This window comes from Lethenteron reissneri, chromosome 24 (genome assembly GCF_015708825.2).
Source record: "Lethenteron reissneri isolate LAM-NWPU_2019-01 chromosome 24, ASM1570882v1, whole genome shotgun sequence".
In the NCBI taxonomy this organism is placed as follows: Eukaryota; Metazoa; Chordata; class Hyperoartia; order Petromyzontiformes; family Petromyzontidae; genus Lethenteron; species Lethenteron reissneri.
This window is the reverse complement of record NC_083802.1, coordinates 1,626,161-1,645,317: the sequence shown is the minus strand read 5'-3', so window position 1 is coordinate 1,645,317 and position 19,157 is coordinate 1,626,161. Positions and strand designations below refer to the sequence as shown.

At 40.5% G+C, this 19,157-nt stretch overlaps 1 protein-coding gene across 1 annotated transcript; it reads right to left on the bottom strand.

Annotated features, from left to right (window-relative positions):
- Positions 1-370: 370 nt before the first annotated feature.
- POLB (DNA polymerase beta) lies at positions 371-18,451 on the bottom strand. The gene is made up of 14 exons (XM_061557930.1): positions 18,238-18,451; positions 16,146-16,203; positions 13,028-13,094; positions 11,889-11,963; positions 11,170-11,228; positions 9,635-9,684; positions 9,147-9,198; positions 7,982-8,036; positions 7,748-7,820; positions 6,784-6,854; positions 6,484-6,570; positions 4,831-4,907; positions 4,525-4,664; positions 371-4,220 (listed from the first exon to the last, which is right to left on the bottom strand). The coding sequence occupies exons 1-14, from the start codon at positions 18,296-18,298 to the stop codon at positions 4,126-4,128; spliced, it is 1,020 nt and encodes a 339-aa protein (XP_061413914.1). The 5' UTR covers positions 18,299-18,451; the 3' UTR covers positions 371-4,125.
- Between the last annotated feature and the right edge of the window lie 706 nt (positions 18,452-19,157).

Genomic DNA, 19,157 nt, shown 5'->3' with positions numbered 1-19,157 from the left:
AAATGTTTTCTCCTACAACATCAGTGCAGCGGCACATTAAACACGCACTACAATGACAATAGTTGAAAGCGATTTGAAGCATGTTTTATTTGGGGGGGGGGGGGGGGGCAGAGCTTTGTGACGTCATATTTGAGGGGGGGGGGGGTCTGACTTTTTGTGACGCGGTGTGACGAAGGGGGGGGGGTCAAAAATCGTCCAAAATCGCGTGACGTCATTTATGGACGGCCCCTAATCAAGCAAGCAGCACCCCGTGATGCTGCGTCATCCATCCTCTGCAGTTACGGGATCCCTCCAGCGCCAAGTGACGCTTCGACACGACCCCTTTCCCGTCATTCCAACACGCATATCTTTCGGCGAGTTCCTTTAAATGGTTGTTTGTTTTAAATTATTCAATCGTTTTAATATTTGTCAATTTTTTTGTATTGTTAAAAGTGATATACTGTAGGTATATATGTCCAAAACACATCCCAAATTTTTTGTATTAATGGAAAAAGCCATTCCGATTTACGAAATTTCGTTTTATGCGTGTTTTTTTTTTTAAAGAATGCATACATTTCGTCAATCAACGGATACCTGTAGAGCTTTACTTTACCAGTGGTGTTTTTAGATTCAAACGCAAGTGTTAAATATCATGTAAATATATTAAGTAGGGTTAGTAAGTGTGCATTTTTTTTACTTTGCCTGTATACATGTTCAGTTTTGTGATGGATAATGACACGATTCATTCATCAGGTTTTAATATTTCAGTCATTAGAAAATATAGGCAAACCTAATCTATTTTCACACAAACTATTGACAGTTTTCACAGTCGAAATACAAAGATATGAAACACATCTAACCACCAAGCCCTTGGACTTGTACATTACACGAGTGGCATTAGTGTTGCATATCCAAATGTTTGTGCATTCGAATGCATTTAACTTATTTGCTCAATGGACCATCGATTACATGATTAACAAGAGACACACCTTCCTACTTTTCACAGCGGTCTTCCGGCACACGTGAGAATAGATGAGGCTCGCCTACTGTGTGTCGACTTCAGCTCGTATACTGTAGGTGTGTGTGTGATGGTTCAAGTTGCCGTGACCATATATTAATTTATTATCTTCTGGGGGGTGTACGTGACAATGGGATCACACAATTGAAGGCAAATTATTTCTTTGAATTCATCTCGGCTCAAGAAACCAATACATTCGTTTGCTCGCACAAGTATATCCGAAACTAAATTCAGGAATTGCTGGCGGGTGCAATCATTAATCGGTGAAATTAAACTTAACAGACCAAGGGGACATTAAGCTTGTTCCACATATTTATGATCCATATCGCGTTGTTTTCATATTTATCACTATTTGAAAATATTTGAATTGTAATTAAAAGATATTGGTGGATGGACTGTTACATTTTAAAAGGCTATACACACTGAATGCAGAATCGCACATTTGTGCAACGCTATAATCAGAAGCATAAGGTATGTATGGTGGAGCCCTCAGTTATAAGCAAATCCCCAAATGCTTCATTTCTAATGAAGGCAAGCCTTGGAAAGAAGCTTTTTTGTACACGACCATGTGCTTATTATTCACACATGCTAAAGACTTTCACTCATTTGACTTAAAAAGCCTTCCAATATAATTCTTGACTTAAAGCTTTCGTGACTGCAGGAATTCATATTCTTTGGGTCTTTCGGTAAAGTCACGTAGATGGGTTCAAATACTTTTATTTTCCTTGAACCTATCAACGTAACTTTACCGAAAGACCCAAATAATATAACCTTCCAATATAGTTTATTGTTATTCTAGCAGGTATAAATATATGAATTAGATATTTAAATAAAATTTAAATTGTAGGGAATTGAACAAAAATTTGAAGCAGGTTCTTTCAAAATAAGTAATATTTAAAAATACTTTTTTAAACACGCTTTCATGAAATGTACCGGACTCGTAATGGCAGAATTCCACGACTCCAGGAAGTGGCCCCGAAGCTTGCCACAACGTAAGGGGCCGTGGTGATTTACAGCCAACGTCAGTTGAGCGTGGACAATTAGACCCAAGCCGAAACACAACATATAGAAAAGAATATTTAAAGTATATAATTTTTATTTTTTCATGATAGAATATAGTATTGTCATCAGTATGACATAACTATACCAAGTTTGCAGTCGATACCACATTGGGAAGTGGGTTAAAATTGAGTTACAAGATTTGAGGATACAACAACAGAGTTAATAAAAAGCGTGTAATAAAAAAGTAACGAGGCTCAATGAGGATTTTCTGGTTAAGCTGATGGAAATGTAATAATGTTCGATGCAAGCCCAAGTGTAGTTGCTCGTGTCATCTTGAACTGAAAGTGGCATATATATATGCATGCACGTCAGTCTGTTTTACGACTGTAGAATGTCAGGTATGAGTGTGGACAACATGCTGCCTAGAGGTTGATTTCTTTTTAATGAACCACTTTGCATGATTTACTAAACTTTAAAAATGCATATGCAATTTTGTTGTTTTTGCCTTTTTTATTTTTACATGCACAATAAAGAATGTCCTTAAACAAATATTGGTTGTTTACTCAATAACTGAAATATTTCACATGGGTTAAAACAGTAATACTTTACTAGGTAACATTTTACATCCATGCACCCCAGTTTAAAACACTCATTCACTCTCCCTTTAGGCTACCTATATAAATTTTAGGAATTCATACTCAGCTCTATTCTAAGGCTGCTGAAGGAATAACTGGAATTACACCTTGACTTGGATTCATGAGCCTCTGTGCCCAAATGATGTAGCTGTTTTGACCATAATTGCATCCCTTATTAGCACAATGAAAACCATTTGGTATGATGGGTACCGATGTAACCTTAATGGCATTTATACACGAGCACCAGTACTCGCATCCTTGATACTCAATATACGAGGTTACACATTAACATTTTGACATAAAAAGCACCAAGATATAACCGAACCTCAATACACTAAATCTGAGACAAGAGCATGGACATAATTTGAAATGGAAAACTTTTTAATATACAGCAGAGCTCGATTACCCGCGCTGACGGGGAAGGAGGCCACGGATAATTCAAAATCGTGGATAATCCAAAAATATCCATTTTCCGTCGACCTCTATGCCAAAAACTAAAATAGGTATAATTTATGTTTAAGTTATGAACATTGAGTTTTTTAAAAAACAAAACAAAAATTTATAGTAGAAAATTGACTGATTGATGCGCATGCTCAGTGATAAAACTTTCCTGCTCCCGCGCAGAAGACTGCCCACTAAGTGGATAGCAGAGCCACGCCAAAATCAAACTCTGGCCACTGTTGTAAATATATGCAACTACTGTACTGTAGAGGCGATTTCGGATTCACAAGAGCACATATCTGTTCGGTTTAAGCACGTTACTAGTAATAAACTTTTCCAAGAATAATAATGTCTAACTGTTTTTAGATTATGGGAAAATCCATCGGTTATTAATTTATGTAAAATCTCAGGTGTGCTGTTAATCCACAAATTGGATAAACCACACACGGATTACTCTTGATTTCTGATCTTTATTCAGAGCAGAAATAAAGAGGAAACTACTGGAGGGGAGAGATGGAAGTAGATTTGTATGAGAAGGGAGAAAGTCATTTCATAAAAACGTTAAAAGTCAACGGGAAAACAATCGTTTTTACGAATTTTCACTTAACAAGAAATTTTAACACGCCTGTATTTAGAATTTAGTTCAGGGGAAAGTTCTGCACACATCGCAATATACAGGGCAATGGAGGCTGATTTTTTGTATACAAGAGGTAGATTTAACAGAAATGTAAAACAATCTTGGGATATCAGATTTGGTTTGTGCTAAAATACTGCACAAAACGTTTGCATTTCTATTTTCAGTTATAAGGCAGCAACCAAGATGGCTACATAATTTAGATTGTGCCATTGTTCCTAATTCTGTGAACCTGCGTGTAAATACATGCTTATAAAGCCCTGTCTTGTAAAATTATGCTAATTTTAATGTTGGGGGTAATGTGATTCCTAAAACAAAAATGTGATAATACAAAAATGTCCCTCTCACACCAATTATCCAACTTGAGATTAGTTTTACACAGTAAGACAGAGTAGGCTTCAGATCTGTTGTGAGACTCATTCACTCCGGTCTTTAGGCTCGCGATATGACCATCCGATATAAGAGAAGATGTCCTGTTCACTGTGTACCGGCAACGCTTCACCGATCACTCCTGTAATCGTGGATGCACACGCGCAGGATAGATGCATGTGCACGCACAGATACACGCAGAGAAACGAGCATTAAAATCCACAGATAAATTACTTCAACATGATCATCAAGGCACAGTACTTGTTTTAGAATTATTTGACCAGCAGATAATTCTACTCATCTGTACATTTATCTGAGGCATGTCAGTTTTAGTGTAAAATTCTAGAATTGGGTGTTAAGCTGCTGCTATAGCCATCGGGGGCAGTGCTAACACAGGTTAATGTTTAAAAGTTGGGCGATTCATCGGGGACACATTACAAATATACCGGTGATGCCGATTGGCCGGATGGAGTACTCGTTGAGGGTGAACCCCATTTCCAGTGCCCGAGTTCGCATGTTCTTGTTGAAAATATCACTGCCTGTAAAATAAAGCACTCCGCAGAAGTACTGGTCCTTTGGAATGAGTCTGGTAAATGGAAACACAGTGGGACACCACACACAGCAAAGCACACACAAATAATGCACAAATGTGAAACATTAAGTAAACATACAGATAGAGTAAATTGTCTACTCTCATGTTTGCTGAATAATACCACAAAATAAACAGAAAACATTCATAATTTCCATCTCACCGGATGTCAATACGGCGGTGAGGTCGGTTTGCCTCATCATCATCATCACCATCAACCACGGGAAGCCTTCCCACGCCCTGTGAGTATTTATAGCCATCATCGAAGAGACGTAAAAACAGAAAAACGTTAGTATCGAGTTATCATCAATGACCGGATAAAAAATTACTCTTGCTGATGCACACATGCGAGTTCAAACCAAAGTTGGTAGTCAGTTCATCTCATCATCCCTCGACATAATGATCACTTAAACTGTGCAAACTCACCAGTGATCATCCGATAGAGACTGCACCACACTTTCGGAATGTAAACACGTCAAATTTTCAGTGAGCTCAGAACAGCCAAAAGAGATGAGCACTGCTCCATTGCTTAGGTATGGAGAAAATGGAACTTGGTTATCTTAAATGGAGTTAATTTCAATCGCCAGCATAAATATATTTAATACAAGATCATAAGGTACAATGCAAGTAGACAATGTTTATTTCCCATAACCCTCTGTGTGACAGCCAGAATGAGTTTATATTCAATATCACTGTCTAGTACTGAAATGAGCCCCACATTATGCAAAATAACAGACGGCTACCCATTAGAATTCTTCTAACAGGCCTGACTGGTCAAGAGATTCTTTAAAGTTGAAACCAGTTCCAGAGTTCGGCTGCTTATGAAACACACAGAAAAATAATTGTCCAGAAGATCTATTGGCTGTTGGAATAAAAAAAACCCTGGCTGTGACGATCCCACCTGACGACGGAGACTTGTGTTGCCTCCGAAACGTCGTGATTTTTATTGCTTTATTTTTATTAATTTTTATTTCATTTTTTACCGACGTGACTTTACCGAAAGAACTAAGAGTATGAATCCTTGCAGTCACGAAAGCTTCAAATCTAGAACTATAATATAAAGTTCATGAGACAAACAGTTGTCCGTAATTTATCACGTGGACTGTGACTTACAAGACATGCTCCTTGCTCTGGTGAAAGATACAATGGAAAGCTGGGTCACCATATTTGATGAGATAAACCTAAAATAATAAGTTCCTCCATTCCCTGCTAATTTGGATGCACAATACAAAACAGGTGAGTCTGGTTGAGAAAAAGTCCAAAGGCTACAAGGACAAACTCACAACACAAAGTTGTGCAGCTCTTAAAATCAATTGGGTAAGTATCCATCATGTTCACATTAACACTGTACATATCGTTCATAACATTCGTACATTTTCAATTGATTCATGTCAATGCCTCTAAAGAGTATATGCAAACAAATGACTTCTGAAGATAACAGTGATGACTATTACAATGATGATGAAGTCGAATGTAATGACAAAAAAGTGAGAGGGCCAGGAGGTATGCAGTCAACAATGCTTGACTCAGGGAGGAGGACACCCCTGCCATGCATAGTCCCATGGGATGTTGGCTATCAACAACAAGGCAACTCCTATGACTAATTGGGAATGGGACGCAAGCGTAGGATTGATCACCCTGTCGCTGGCCGCCTTTGGGGAGGGTGTATAGTGTGAAAGGCCGAAACACCCTAGGAACCAAAGGTTCACTACTGACGATGCGCTCCCCAAATTTCACCAGGCTCACTGTTCATGAACTCTTGGAAGTGCTTGCACAAAGGATAGTAACATCTCATCCTGTGTTCTTGGAATCTTACCATGAACTTGGTTTCACCGCGGGATAATGTCTCCGTGAGGAACCCAGTGGACTTCAAGTGGTCCACCACCCTATGCAAAAGAAATGGCTGAGGGTACAAAAGAAAATCACAACCGTGTGAGAGTAAAACAACAACAACAAAACTATATGAACAATGTGAGAATATTGTAAAATTTATCCCGAAAAAAATAATGCGCAGATAGCAATTAAATAATGGCAAATATGAAGTACAAATTGGAGGGGAAATAGGTAAGTATTTACAAAATGTAGAAACCGTGGCTATGATTCATTTGTAAACCACCTGCTTCTTGCTCTCAGATGTGTAACTCTCATAAGTCAGAAGTACATCCATGTCACCACTTGACTCTGCCCCTGCAACAACCAGTCAATAAAGAATAGTCAATGATTTCAAACTGCCAAATCGGTATTATTTATTGAAATATATTTGTATAACACAGTGCAGACGCCTTGGCACATACATCCGACAACCCACATTCACTTCCATAGTGAGCTCCATATTTTGTTAACATTTCTTGCGAAGCTTCAGTCCGTGTGGCTGGGGTGTTAACAAGCACTGCAGTGGACCTGGTACGGCAATAAATTGTTCCCATGGTGAGTTCGCTTTGCCAGCGAGGACAAAGGCTCATAATGGCAGGCACGAAAATCAGCGCTACAATGATCTCCTTACTCCGGGCTGCTGATGAACACAATTGGGTTTTCTCTCTAGGTGTGTGGGGGTGTGCTTCAAGCCTTGTGTTGTTATTCTTCTCCTTACTGCCAATGCAGAGCAATATTGTGTATTGTGTTATTCTTATCCTTACTGCCAATGGAGAGCAATATTGTGTATTCACGTGACCATTTTGTTAAAAATGGTCACGTGAATGTCATCCTTCACTATTATTATTATTCAATGAAATGTTCTAACCCTTATTCAGACAGGGAAAGGATGTGGACGATGCCTGACGTCCCTTGCTAGTTGAGATACTTTTTTATGGAATCGTGAATCCAATTGCCTGTGGTGACGCACCTTGCGGTGCCAATGGGCTCTTGGGCACATAGATCCTATGCTTAGGATTGACAGTACGGTTTTCAACGAACAATTCTTTTGAAGAAATGTGTTGCTGACTCGTTAGTGTGCGGCTCTTCAGCATCATGTCCAGTGGCATCTGTAGATAATGTAACAAGGTTCAGGGCCAACTAGCATCCTTCCATTTTATTTAGATGTTGCATGTACCATAGCACGTGTAATAATGTGTGCTTGTTACCTCTGCGGAAGCTGCCACAAACTGAAGCAATGTAATCAGGATCCAAAGCTTGTATATCTTTGCACACCAGATCCTAAACATCACATTTATAATATTCACATTACTGACAACAAATCCCCACCAAAAGTCTGTTTTCATGATAATCATTGTGGCCATAATTAGCTTAGCAATCATACTAACATGCATCACCGAGTCGAACAAGTGAGAGTCACATGTATATGGCACATAGCTGACCTGCATTTTCATCAGCTCAGTTCTGGGAATCCTCTTTTCAAAATCCTCAAAGTATCTGCATTCAAAGACATAACACAATGCTAAAATTCTGACACCATACCATAAAAATTATAGATCATTTAAATAGACTCGGACGAGAGTACTGAAAACTTACAATTCACATTTTACAACCATACACTGCAATATACATGGAACAATTAATCATCTCCACTGACCATTTCATGAACCGCAGATTGCATTTACATTTAAGAGTTGACTCTTTTTATTGTTTTGTATTGTTTCAAAATGTGTGTGGCCCTGTCTACAAGTTGTGTGCACGTGGACATATATACAAACAATAAAAAAATTATTCATGAAATAACTATCTTAATTTATAAAAAAAAAACTGATCAAAACCAATTATTGGGGGGAAAAAAACCTCCGCAAATAGCAGTACACATTCCCGATCGGCCATGTCCCCCCCGTCCTTATAGGAGGCATATTTAGCCATGATTCAACACAAACCACAATATGATCAAGTTAAGATGATATTCAAGAACCTATTGTGTGTTTGTTGTTTACTCTCATTAGACTGTTTCTTACGTTTTCAATTGTTCTCTACCGTTCGTTCAATTACCCGAAATGTAACATTTGAAAATAGTTTGTAAACAATTTATAGCAATAGAAATAATAATCGATTCCTACACACATAATTTGATGCAGCATTGCGAGTGTCCATTACTTGATGAACCGTTACATGCCTATCGACAATGTATTATTTTATCAATTAAAAGCTCATTCCATTTTGACTTAAAACTTTACCTAAAACATTTCATTTGTAATTAATTCCCATTTATTAATGTACAATAAGTGTTTCATTTCAATCTCTACGACATATTGTTTCATTTTACGATGTATTTTCAAACACTACAAATGATGCTGTTGACGTAAACATTACATCGCTTTTACTGGTAAAATGAAACCGAACTGGTTCCTACAACCAATCTATTAACAGGCACTGCATATCCGACTTGTTGATGTGGACTGCCAACTGAGGGGATATGATAGCCCCCCCTCTGACCCCCTTTGGCACCTCTGATGTACCTTTTTAAATATAACACTGTACAACATGTGAATGTGTTTAACACATACCAAGCTCACAGATCACAGTTTGTTAATCACTCACTTCAGGCCAATGCGCTGGTGGTGGTTCAGTCTCTCGACGTTATTTTTCAAGTCTGTAAAAAGTGGAAAAGTAGACATTCTAGTTTCTCACAAACAATAACAGAAATATAAACTATGTACACACAAAAAATACAAGGGTGGACGAATCCATCTTTTCTGCACAATAATGTTGTGCACGTAATAAAAATGGTGATTTGTTGCATCTTGGCTGCTAAATAAAAGTGTGTCCAAGCCACATACCTCAGGTGCAACCACAGCACTAAACAAATGGTTCATTAAAAATGGAAAATGGTATCTTCAAAAATATCAGCAAATAATCTTGCACAAATCTGCAGTTATTATGCAAAAATCAAGGTCGGCTATATACGGGGAAATAAGTTTAACATACATACATATATAAATGACTAATATGATCCAAGTCGGAAACTTCTTCTTATAAGTTATCTATCACAATGCTGAAATGTAAATGTGTTATGGGGTTTTCCTTACCGTCCAGTGTTCTAATTCCCTCATCATACAGCTTTTTGGCAACAGCAGGTCTGTGGGTCAGGCAAATTAAACAAGCTAAATGTTTATTGAGTGAAAACATAAAGGCGACAGAATAATTCACACTCAAGGACAATGCATATGAGCACAATAATCATGATTGCTATGTGTTACATATTTCGCCAACAAGTTAGAACCCAAACCTAACAGAGAAGCTTTATACACTTTGGCTGTTCACCAGCATTGGCAAAAATAAATATTTTACTGCTAATTATAGACACCGAATGCCAAACAAGTCCAGAGTTTGCTTCTGATTAAACAATGGGGTTGAAATGATGTACTCCCATCAGGCTGTGTGGTTGATGGGATGTGCAAAACATATTTGTATTTTTCGTGGAAGGACAGATATGAAAAGGAGGCATAGTGTGCCGATTTATTTTATGAGAGATCTTCACAATGCAGTAAATGTATATTGTCTACATGAAGCAAACCATGATTTCAAGCCAAACAGTCCATCTATACTCTCCAACCCCCACCCTCTCTATAGCACCCCCCCGATCACACATTACACTGGATCAGTACTTCCGGACTTTCGATAGAAGGTCTAGTGGACTGATTCCAACCATCAAGAGGAGTGGTCAGCACTACACCCGGCCGCCTTTTGTCTCCACAATGGCGATATTTACACATCACACCAGATACTCATTTGATAGGCTAAGTTAACCTAGGGGAGGCCCAGGACTGATTCAGATAATCGTCACTGGTATTGGGCATGAGCAGGAATTGAAACTCAGGTCGCCGGGTTTGTAGCGCAGCGTGCTAACTGCTATCCCACCGCTCCCTACTCATGGACAATAACATACACCCACTTTGGATCATCATCATCAGTAAGTACAGTATTTATTAAGTATTTATACTATTTATTGTCTAACAATGTTTTTTGTATAGGTTTTTACGTGTTTATTTCAATTATTTAGTTTTCGTTTATTTGGCATACAGTACAGTACTGTGATGTGTCTATTTTTGGTTTGTGTGTACCTAACCCCATTATTTAGGCAAGGCTTAAGTATTGAATATTGCGGTTTTGGCTTTCACGACACTTTCCAACAAGGTAACCCCTAAATTTCGATTTAAAGCTTTCGTGACTGCAGGGATTCATCTTCTTGGTTCTTTCGGTAAAGTCACGTAGAAGGAAAATAATAAATATAAAAATAAAACATAATAAAATAATTCTCACGACGTTTCGGCCACAACGCAAGCAGCCGTCTTCAGGTGGAAAACAGGTCTGTCGAGAAGGCAGACAGACCTGTTCTCCACCTGAAGACGGCTGCTTGCGTTGTGGCCGAAATGTCGTGAGAATTATTTTGTTTTACTTTTATTATTTTCTTTCTACGTGACTTTACCGAAAGAAACAAAAAAAATGTAACCCCTGCGATATACAGGGAGTCTCCAGTACCTCGCACACGTGCACATTATGAAGCACGGTGACAATAGCAGATTGCAACGACACGCGTATCATCACCACAAGAAGCCCTCACCCGATGCCAGTGATGCGTGTCAGGAAGTTGATGGAAGACGATGTGTCATCAAGACGAATCTGCAAAGAGATATTCATGTTCAAGTTACAGTCTCTCTTTGTTCAGTGAGCAATAGGACAGTGCCCAATTCTGTTCTTGGTCACTAGCAACATCAGCAAAAACGAACGCTCTGAACTCGCGGATGATATAGTCATCCTCTCGGCAGACAAGGGCAATGCCACGGTCATCATGGATAAAGATTCATACAACAACAAAATCCTGGACCTTCTACTTGATACAGCTGTCGTGGCTGTGACGGTTCCACCTGAAGACGGAAGCTTGTGTTGTCTCCGAAACGTCGTGATTTTTATTTTATTTTACTTTAATAAATTTTAATGTTTTACCTACGTGACTTTACCGAAAAAACCTAAGAATATGAATCCTTGCAGTTACGAAAGCTTCAAGGAATTTACTGTGGGGGGACCAGCCGCTCCACAGGAAGACACTGCTAATTCCCCACTGCGATATGTTTTAGCAGGCCTGAAGGAGTGAAAGGTTGAGACGAATCCTAAACTCACTATTTTCCCCATCGTGATTTGAGCTCTTTGACTACTAAGGATTCTCCATGCATACACATATCACTGACAACGCATAGATGAGTGCATGTGCTCAAACAATCATTCAAACAGGTCAGACAGAGCTCTGCTCATGGGGGTTTACATTTGTACCATTCATGTTACCTTTTCCAGCTTTTGTAACTTCCCCGTTGACAGGAACTCATCAATCTTCTTTGCGATTTGCACCCCAACACCTTCCTGCCGAGATACAGAAATATAGTGTGTCTCATGATCTCCCACTTATTCATCCATAAATCCATGTACTTCCAATCTAACAATCCATCCACTTATCACAGAATATATTATTTACTTGTACCAGTACACACTCTTATACCCACTCAGTCACAATCGTTTATGCTCGCTGATGTAATTGCACGCAAACATTAGTAATTAACAATGTTAGCTCCCCAACACTCAAGTAAATGGTTACAACTCTTTTTAGAATAAAATAACTTGTGGCGAAATGTAGGGTATAGGCTCCGTTATTTCTGCAAGGTATGTCAATTGTACACTATGCTAGCATAAAGCCACAGGCTTGCAGGGCCAGAATAGAAATTAACAAGAAGCATTATCCCCCCATAAAAAAAAAATCAGTGTAGAGCAGAAGGTAGAGGTCAATTGACCTCCTGTACATTAATGGAAACCAAAATGGGATTGTGGGACCTCAGATAATCATAGCATTGCCAATTTGGAAAAGTGCATGCAGTATGCAATTCACAAATTGGGAACATAATAAGAGACAATGTAGAGGATAACCAACCACACGAGCTGGATTTACAAAAGGTTTGTCTACCAATTCTCACATACATGGCATCAACAAGTCAGTAACATGGCAACCTGAGTTCGAAATCTGGCAACGTCTCACCAAACCAAGGAGTGATATCTGAACAGGTCCTGCCTGTCTCTCTCCCACACTTTACTGACCCACACTGAGCAGCAAGTTAAGTATGATAACAACAAAAACACGATTAACATGGTGTGGGGGAGTCCCTTCATTTAACTGTGGAATTTATAAAGTCTTTTAAATTATTATGTATTATTAAACTCAGCTCCTAACACATGAAACTTGACCCGTGACCTCCTGTCATCAAGCCTTCACGGCTCTACGTGGTCCGAGAGTAATCTCAGTGGCACAGGTACTGCAGTAATGTGTCCACCACTAAGCAGTCAATAGTGGCTATTGTTTGGCATCTTGCAATGTGTACGAGTGTATTCATGAGTATATGGGCATGTGTTTATGTTAGAATGGGAGTGATGCTCACAAGTTGCTTGGCCTCAGAACCACTTTTTATCTTGTTTGGATACTTTGCGATGACGGCTGCAGCTTTTCTGTAAAAACAAAATCAAATTCGCAGCATTATTATTTTTCTTTTTATTCATCGCCATCACTTAATCAGTTATCCACCATTCAGGTTGATCAATAATGTCTAAGATGATAGGAACATGTGGGGTGATTACAATTAATGCACACCAAAACCTTTCCCAATCATGGATTTGACTATTGACGCAAAATGGTTTGAGATACAGTTTGCCGATCATGCCTCTCTGTTGGTCGACCTTTCATGGTTGATCGCGGGATTCCTGTATGCATCACGTAAGCGTACTGCTCGCGATGATGTTGCCGCAGAAGCATACGCGCAAGCCATCCGGTCTCCCGTGCAGCCCATTCGGGTCCCAGTCCAAGTGCTCCCAGCGTCCAGTGAAGCGGTGAGGTTGAGCTGCACAATTCTTCTTACTTTATCAGTGACCTTATTGATTATTTTCCAATGGCCCATCTGGTCCAACACCATGTGAGACTGGGCTCTAAGAAAAGCTGTCTCGGGTGTGGACCAATCAATTTCAAGGACAGTGTACACATTATCATAGTTGTCTTTTTTCTTTGCATTTTGACCGCAAGTATTGTGGTTAATGCAAACATGATCCCTTGTATAAAGGTGTCAGTTGTGTTGCCAGATAAAAGGGTAAAAACCTATTACTACTACCAAGTGGTAGTGAATAGAAGGAAAAGAAGCAGAGGAAGGAGATGTCTCGGAACGATTAAGCAGAGGTATGAAATAGACTTGTGAAAGGGGAGAGTGCAGCATCATTAACTTTATCTTGATTTTCAGGTTTACTTTTACGTATACATGTACAGTACTGTAAACAACCTTAATTGTTTTCAATCTATACATTTAGTCTATGAGTTATATTTAACACGATTCAAAATATTGATCATGTTTTTCATTTAAAGACTTCCGGTTTCATATTTGAGTTAATATAGGGTAACGTAGAAGAAAAGGAGGGGGTGTCGTATTACGGACCATGCATCAAACCCTAGCTTTCCCATTTGCCTTTGAGTTTGCGGATTTTCTGATTGCAGCAATTTTCAAGAATGTAACCCCTGCGATGGACAATGTTTTGGTGCTCTCAATCATGCTTTAGTAAACACACAATACTGTAATCATGGATGCAGTGTGTACATGTATTTGCAGGAAACCATCCGATATTTACTCCTTCCCTATTTCGCTTATGCATTGCCCTCTGTACCTTTTTCAACTCACTACCATCCAAACCTCATTTTAATTTGCATTGCTTGTAATGTTTCATTGCCACAAAAAAATACTTAATTGCAAAATTGTATTACCCCACTTCATTTGAGAGTAGATTACTTTCTTTGCCTAACAAAAGGCTCAATTTAATAGGGGTAAGCACTCCATTGCTTACCATCCACATGCGAAGGAGGCATGTAATTATTCAACCCACTGTCGATTCATAGAACTGTTACTCTACTGGGAGGATGATTCAAGTATACACTGTTAAAGCATCCAGAATGTACTAAAAATTCTGAGCGTGCACCCATGCCACACCACCACCACGTGATGACCACAGGTTCCGAGGAGCATCCCGCCCTGTTCTCCTTGGCCAACTAAGCAAAAGAACCATCTATTGGGGACCATGGTTACACTGGTGACTGGTAACCATGGCGACAAAGACATATGAAAACGTTAGATGAAGTACACATGCTCTAATAATGTAAAACGGACTTGGACAATTGACCAAGTATGATATAGAGCATGCCAAGGATAAGATTTTAAAGTTTGCTAAAGAACAGAATGCAAAAACTGTGATTGGAAAGTGTATGAGGATGGATTCTGAAAAGTTGAAGCAGAGAGGCTGCCACTCCGATATGGAACAAGGAGCATCGTGCCACTGCTGTTCTTGCTCGTGGTCCTGAACTCTTTGGCATGTACTTAATTATATTTGTTTCAACTCCATTAACATTTAGCCAGAACATGAGGCGAGCCAAACCAGCTCTTCCCCATATTAATTTTGTTAGTCAGCAGTACATGTTATTTTGCAGGTCCATATGTTGAATGTGTTTAATGTATGCATATGCATGGCGGTTTGTTTTCAGGTTTTTTAAACATTTGTAAGGAACTAGGCAAAATATTTTTCCATTGTTAGGTGAACCACGTGTTGGTGAGCTGACCCGATCATGCACCTATCACGCCCGACAAGGATGTCAGAAATACTATTGTGTATGTGTAGTTGTCACATGCCCGGACTATTATACCACGCTGCTGTGTGGTGTATATGATGGCCTCAGCAAATGTCTTCAGCCATGAAGAACACCCTGGCCAGAGTTGTTTGCTTGGCTCCACATCACACAAGCTCTTTGAACCTTCTCAATGACATTCAATGGTTGCCAGTGCATGACAGTCAAGTTGAAGGTGGCAGTACTCGCTTTGAAGGTGAAAACCTTCGGTCAATCAACCTACCTGAGCGACGTCATTTAACCTTCGATTTAAAGCTTTCGTGACTGCAGGGATTCATCTTCTTGGTTCTTTCGGTAAAGTCACATAGAAGGGAAGTAATAAAATAAAAAATAAAAAACGTAATAAATTAATGTATTTAATAACAAATAAAACATAAAAAAATAATTTATTTTATTATGTTTTATTTTTATTATTTTATTACTTCCCTTCTACGTGACTTTACCGAAAGAACCAAGAAGATGGGTCATTTAACCTATAAGTGCCAACATGCAACCTACGCTCATCTGGAAAGGAGCTGCTGTGTGTTAAACCAACTCAGCTGAAGACAGAGGAATGGAGCATCTCATTGGCAGCCCAATGGTCTGGAAGAGCATGCCGATTTAAGTACGGGCAACCACAATAAGTCCAGATTAAAAACAAGCTCAATCTCTCGTGCCCATCACATCTCGTCTGGTTCTCTACAATACGTGTTTATGTCTTGGCTTTCAATGAATTATTGTGCGTCATCCATTTCACGTTGATTGTGTATGCAAGGTGAGAACTAACTGTGAACGTGTATACATATGCCTGTGCCCAGCTGTGCAGACATGATGTGTACAGATCCCAATGTGATTTGCTTTCATACCGATAGGCGTTGTACTTGTGAATGGCACGATTCACATTTTTCTCATAGTTTGCCAGCTCTGTGAAAAAACAAAGAGCACACCAAAACAATATCATACACACAGTACTCGTACAACAGGCACTGCAAAATTAAAAAATTATTATTTGCATCTGTAATTTGTTATTACAGGTATGACTTGTATCGTTATGTTGTGTATTATATGGACTAAAAGCAGGAGCTGCTACCACATACTGCCAGAAAGGCAAGTGTAAGCAGTAAATATTTTTTGAGTGGGTGGTGGTAAACACAGTGGAGATAATCCCGTGCTCATTCAATGTCAAATCACCAGATAGCGGCAATAATTTGACATGTCTTTTATTCTTCTGTAAAACTGTCAATAAATTGTATGATATATATGGGATTTTCAGAAGGATATCAGTACCCATTCCCCCAATGATATTAAGTAGGGAGGGAGGGGGGATTAGGCAACACTTATGACTCGTGTTTCCATGCAGGCATTTTTAAGAATCTGTATCTTGGCATAGGGAAGGGCTAGAGATAATGCATAACAGTGCTTTCTCTTATTCAGAATCAGAATTCACAAACTAAAGTAAAATATTATGAAGTTTTTTAACCACAATGCATAAAATTTAGTTTAAATCGCCACATAAAATACAAGAAAAACTTTTTGGTGTCATTTCTATCGACAGAAATTTATCTGTTAAAACAGTAAATTTAGGACGTATTGCTTTCATATTCTCAGCGATATAAGCCTCCAAATTTGGAAAATAGCAGCGATGATCTCACATTCACTGCTCCATATTCATTCACATGTGGCACAACACGTACATATGCATCCAAGTAAGAATTGTGGATCTAATGATGGTCTAGGACTCATACCTCACGATTTACTGACAATGTTACGAGAACATTTACGTCATATCACTTGCAAGCCCTTCTTTAGTTGACATAGATTGACCCCATAGGATATAATCAATGTTGTCCTTTGAAAAAACGTGACTTTTTAAAATCCTTTATATTAAGTTCGCTTGCGTGCTTGCTTGCTTACGACCGTGCACATCTATTCGGTCGTGTTTTAACCCACTTCCCGTGATCCAATCGAGCTGACATTTTCGACGCAGACTCGTTGTGCGTGACAATTAATTTTCGTGAAAAATTTTTTCCTAAATTTTACACTGTTTAGGGAATTTGTTAAAAATATTTAATTACCAATTGCTTAATGCTGGCAGACAATCATCTGACCCATAGGTGGCAGCCATCTCAAGCCAGAGGACGAGAGGCTCTAACCGCCACGCATATAAAGGATTTAGAGTGAAAAACTTTGTTTTTACGGGTTAATTTTTTACTGTTTGGCCGTGTCGGGTGGTGGAGGATTATGACACATTTATAAATAACGCGATCTGACCCAAAAACCTATATTATGGAAACTCTACACTCCAATAGCCACAACAATAAGTCACATTATTGATTCTAAATTTCAAGTTTTCGTGACTGCAAGGAACCATACTCTTTGGCTCTTTCGGTAAAGTCACGTAGGTGAATTTTTTTTTACAGGAGTTATTTTCATTGTTATTTCATTTTTTATTTTCACCTACGTGACTTTACCGAAAGAACCAGCGAGTACATTATTGATCCTCAACTAGATCCTCCCCGAGCATTCATCTGAACTCGAAGAACTCAAATATCCAACACGTGCACTGCGCAGAGACATTGAACCACGCTGGGGCCCGTTCACACAGCTGCCTTGTTAGTAAGTCTCGCGTTCCACAACCGTCCCAATATCTTTTTCACAACCATGACGGACACGACCTTTGACGCAGATTACACGTATGGTTTGATAAGCAACAGCACTGTTGTATTTGCCAAGGCAACACCGCGGTTGTCGCGAATTCAAGCCTCGGGTGGCGTGTCCACAGCCTGGCCAGCGAGCCGTGTGTGGGTTTGCCACTCTGCTGGTAACTTCTGGTGACGACGTCTCACGCAGGATAATTTCTATCGTCACGGTGATGATGATGATGTTTATAACGGAGGGGGGGGGGGAGGAAGGCGATATCAACATCGGCGCGAAACAAAGAAATCTGAAAGGTTTTACCAAAGAGGAAATCTGTAATGCCCTCATTGAGGGTCTCCTGCGGCGCCTTGCGCTTGCTCATGGCTCCGTCTACGCAGACGACGCCAGCCACGGGCAACAGCGAGTCGCCCTGCACCGAGAGACGACGAAGAAGACGACGACGACGAGAGGAGCCACCCGCCTCTCTCTCTCCCGCCTCTCTCTCTCCACGAGGAGCAGCTGGGGCCCGGGTGGGAGGAGCCAGACCGCGGCACGCCCCTCCCCGCAGCAACGCGCTCCGTGATTGGTCCGCAGTCCCCCGCCGCGGCTGTTGGTCGTCGCGGGGATTGGCCAGCGGGGATTGGACAGCGGGGATTGGTCAGCGGGGATTGGACAGCGGGGATTGGACAGCGGGGATTGGACAGCGGGGATTGGACAGCGGGGATTGGCTTGCAGGGATTGGACAGCGGGGATTGGACAGCGGGGATTGGTCAGCGGGGATTGGACAGCGGGGATTGGTCAGCGGGGATTGGTCAGCGGGGATTGGTCAGCGGGGATTGGACAGCGGGGATTGGACAGCGGGGATTGGCTTGCAGGGATTGGACAGCGGGGATTGGACAGCGGGGATTGGTCAGCGGGGATTGGACAGCGGGGATTGGTCAGCGGGGATTGGTCAGCGGGGATTGGTCAGCGGGGATTGGACAGCGGGGATTGGACAGCGGGGATTGGACAGCGGGGATTGGACAGCGGGGATTGGTCAGCGGGGATTGGACAGCGGGGATTGGACAGCGGGGATTGGTCGGCGGGGATTGGTCGGCGGAGATTGGCCGGCGGGGATTGGACGGCGGGGATTGGACGGCGGGGATTGGACGGCGGAGATTAGACGGCGGGGATTGGACGGCGGAGATTGGACGGCGGGGATTGGACGGCGGGGATTGGTCGGCGGGGATTGGACGGCGGGG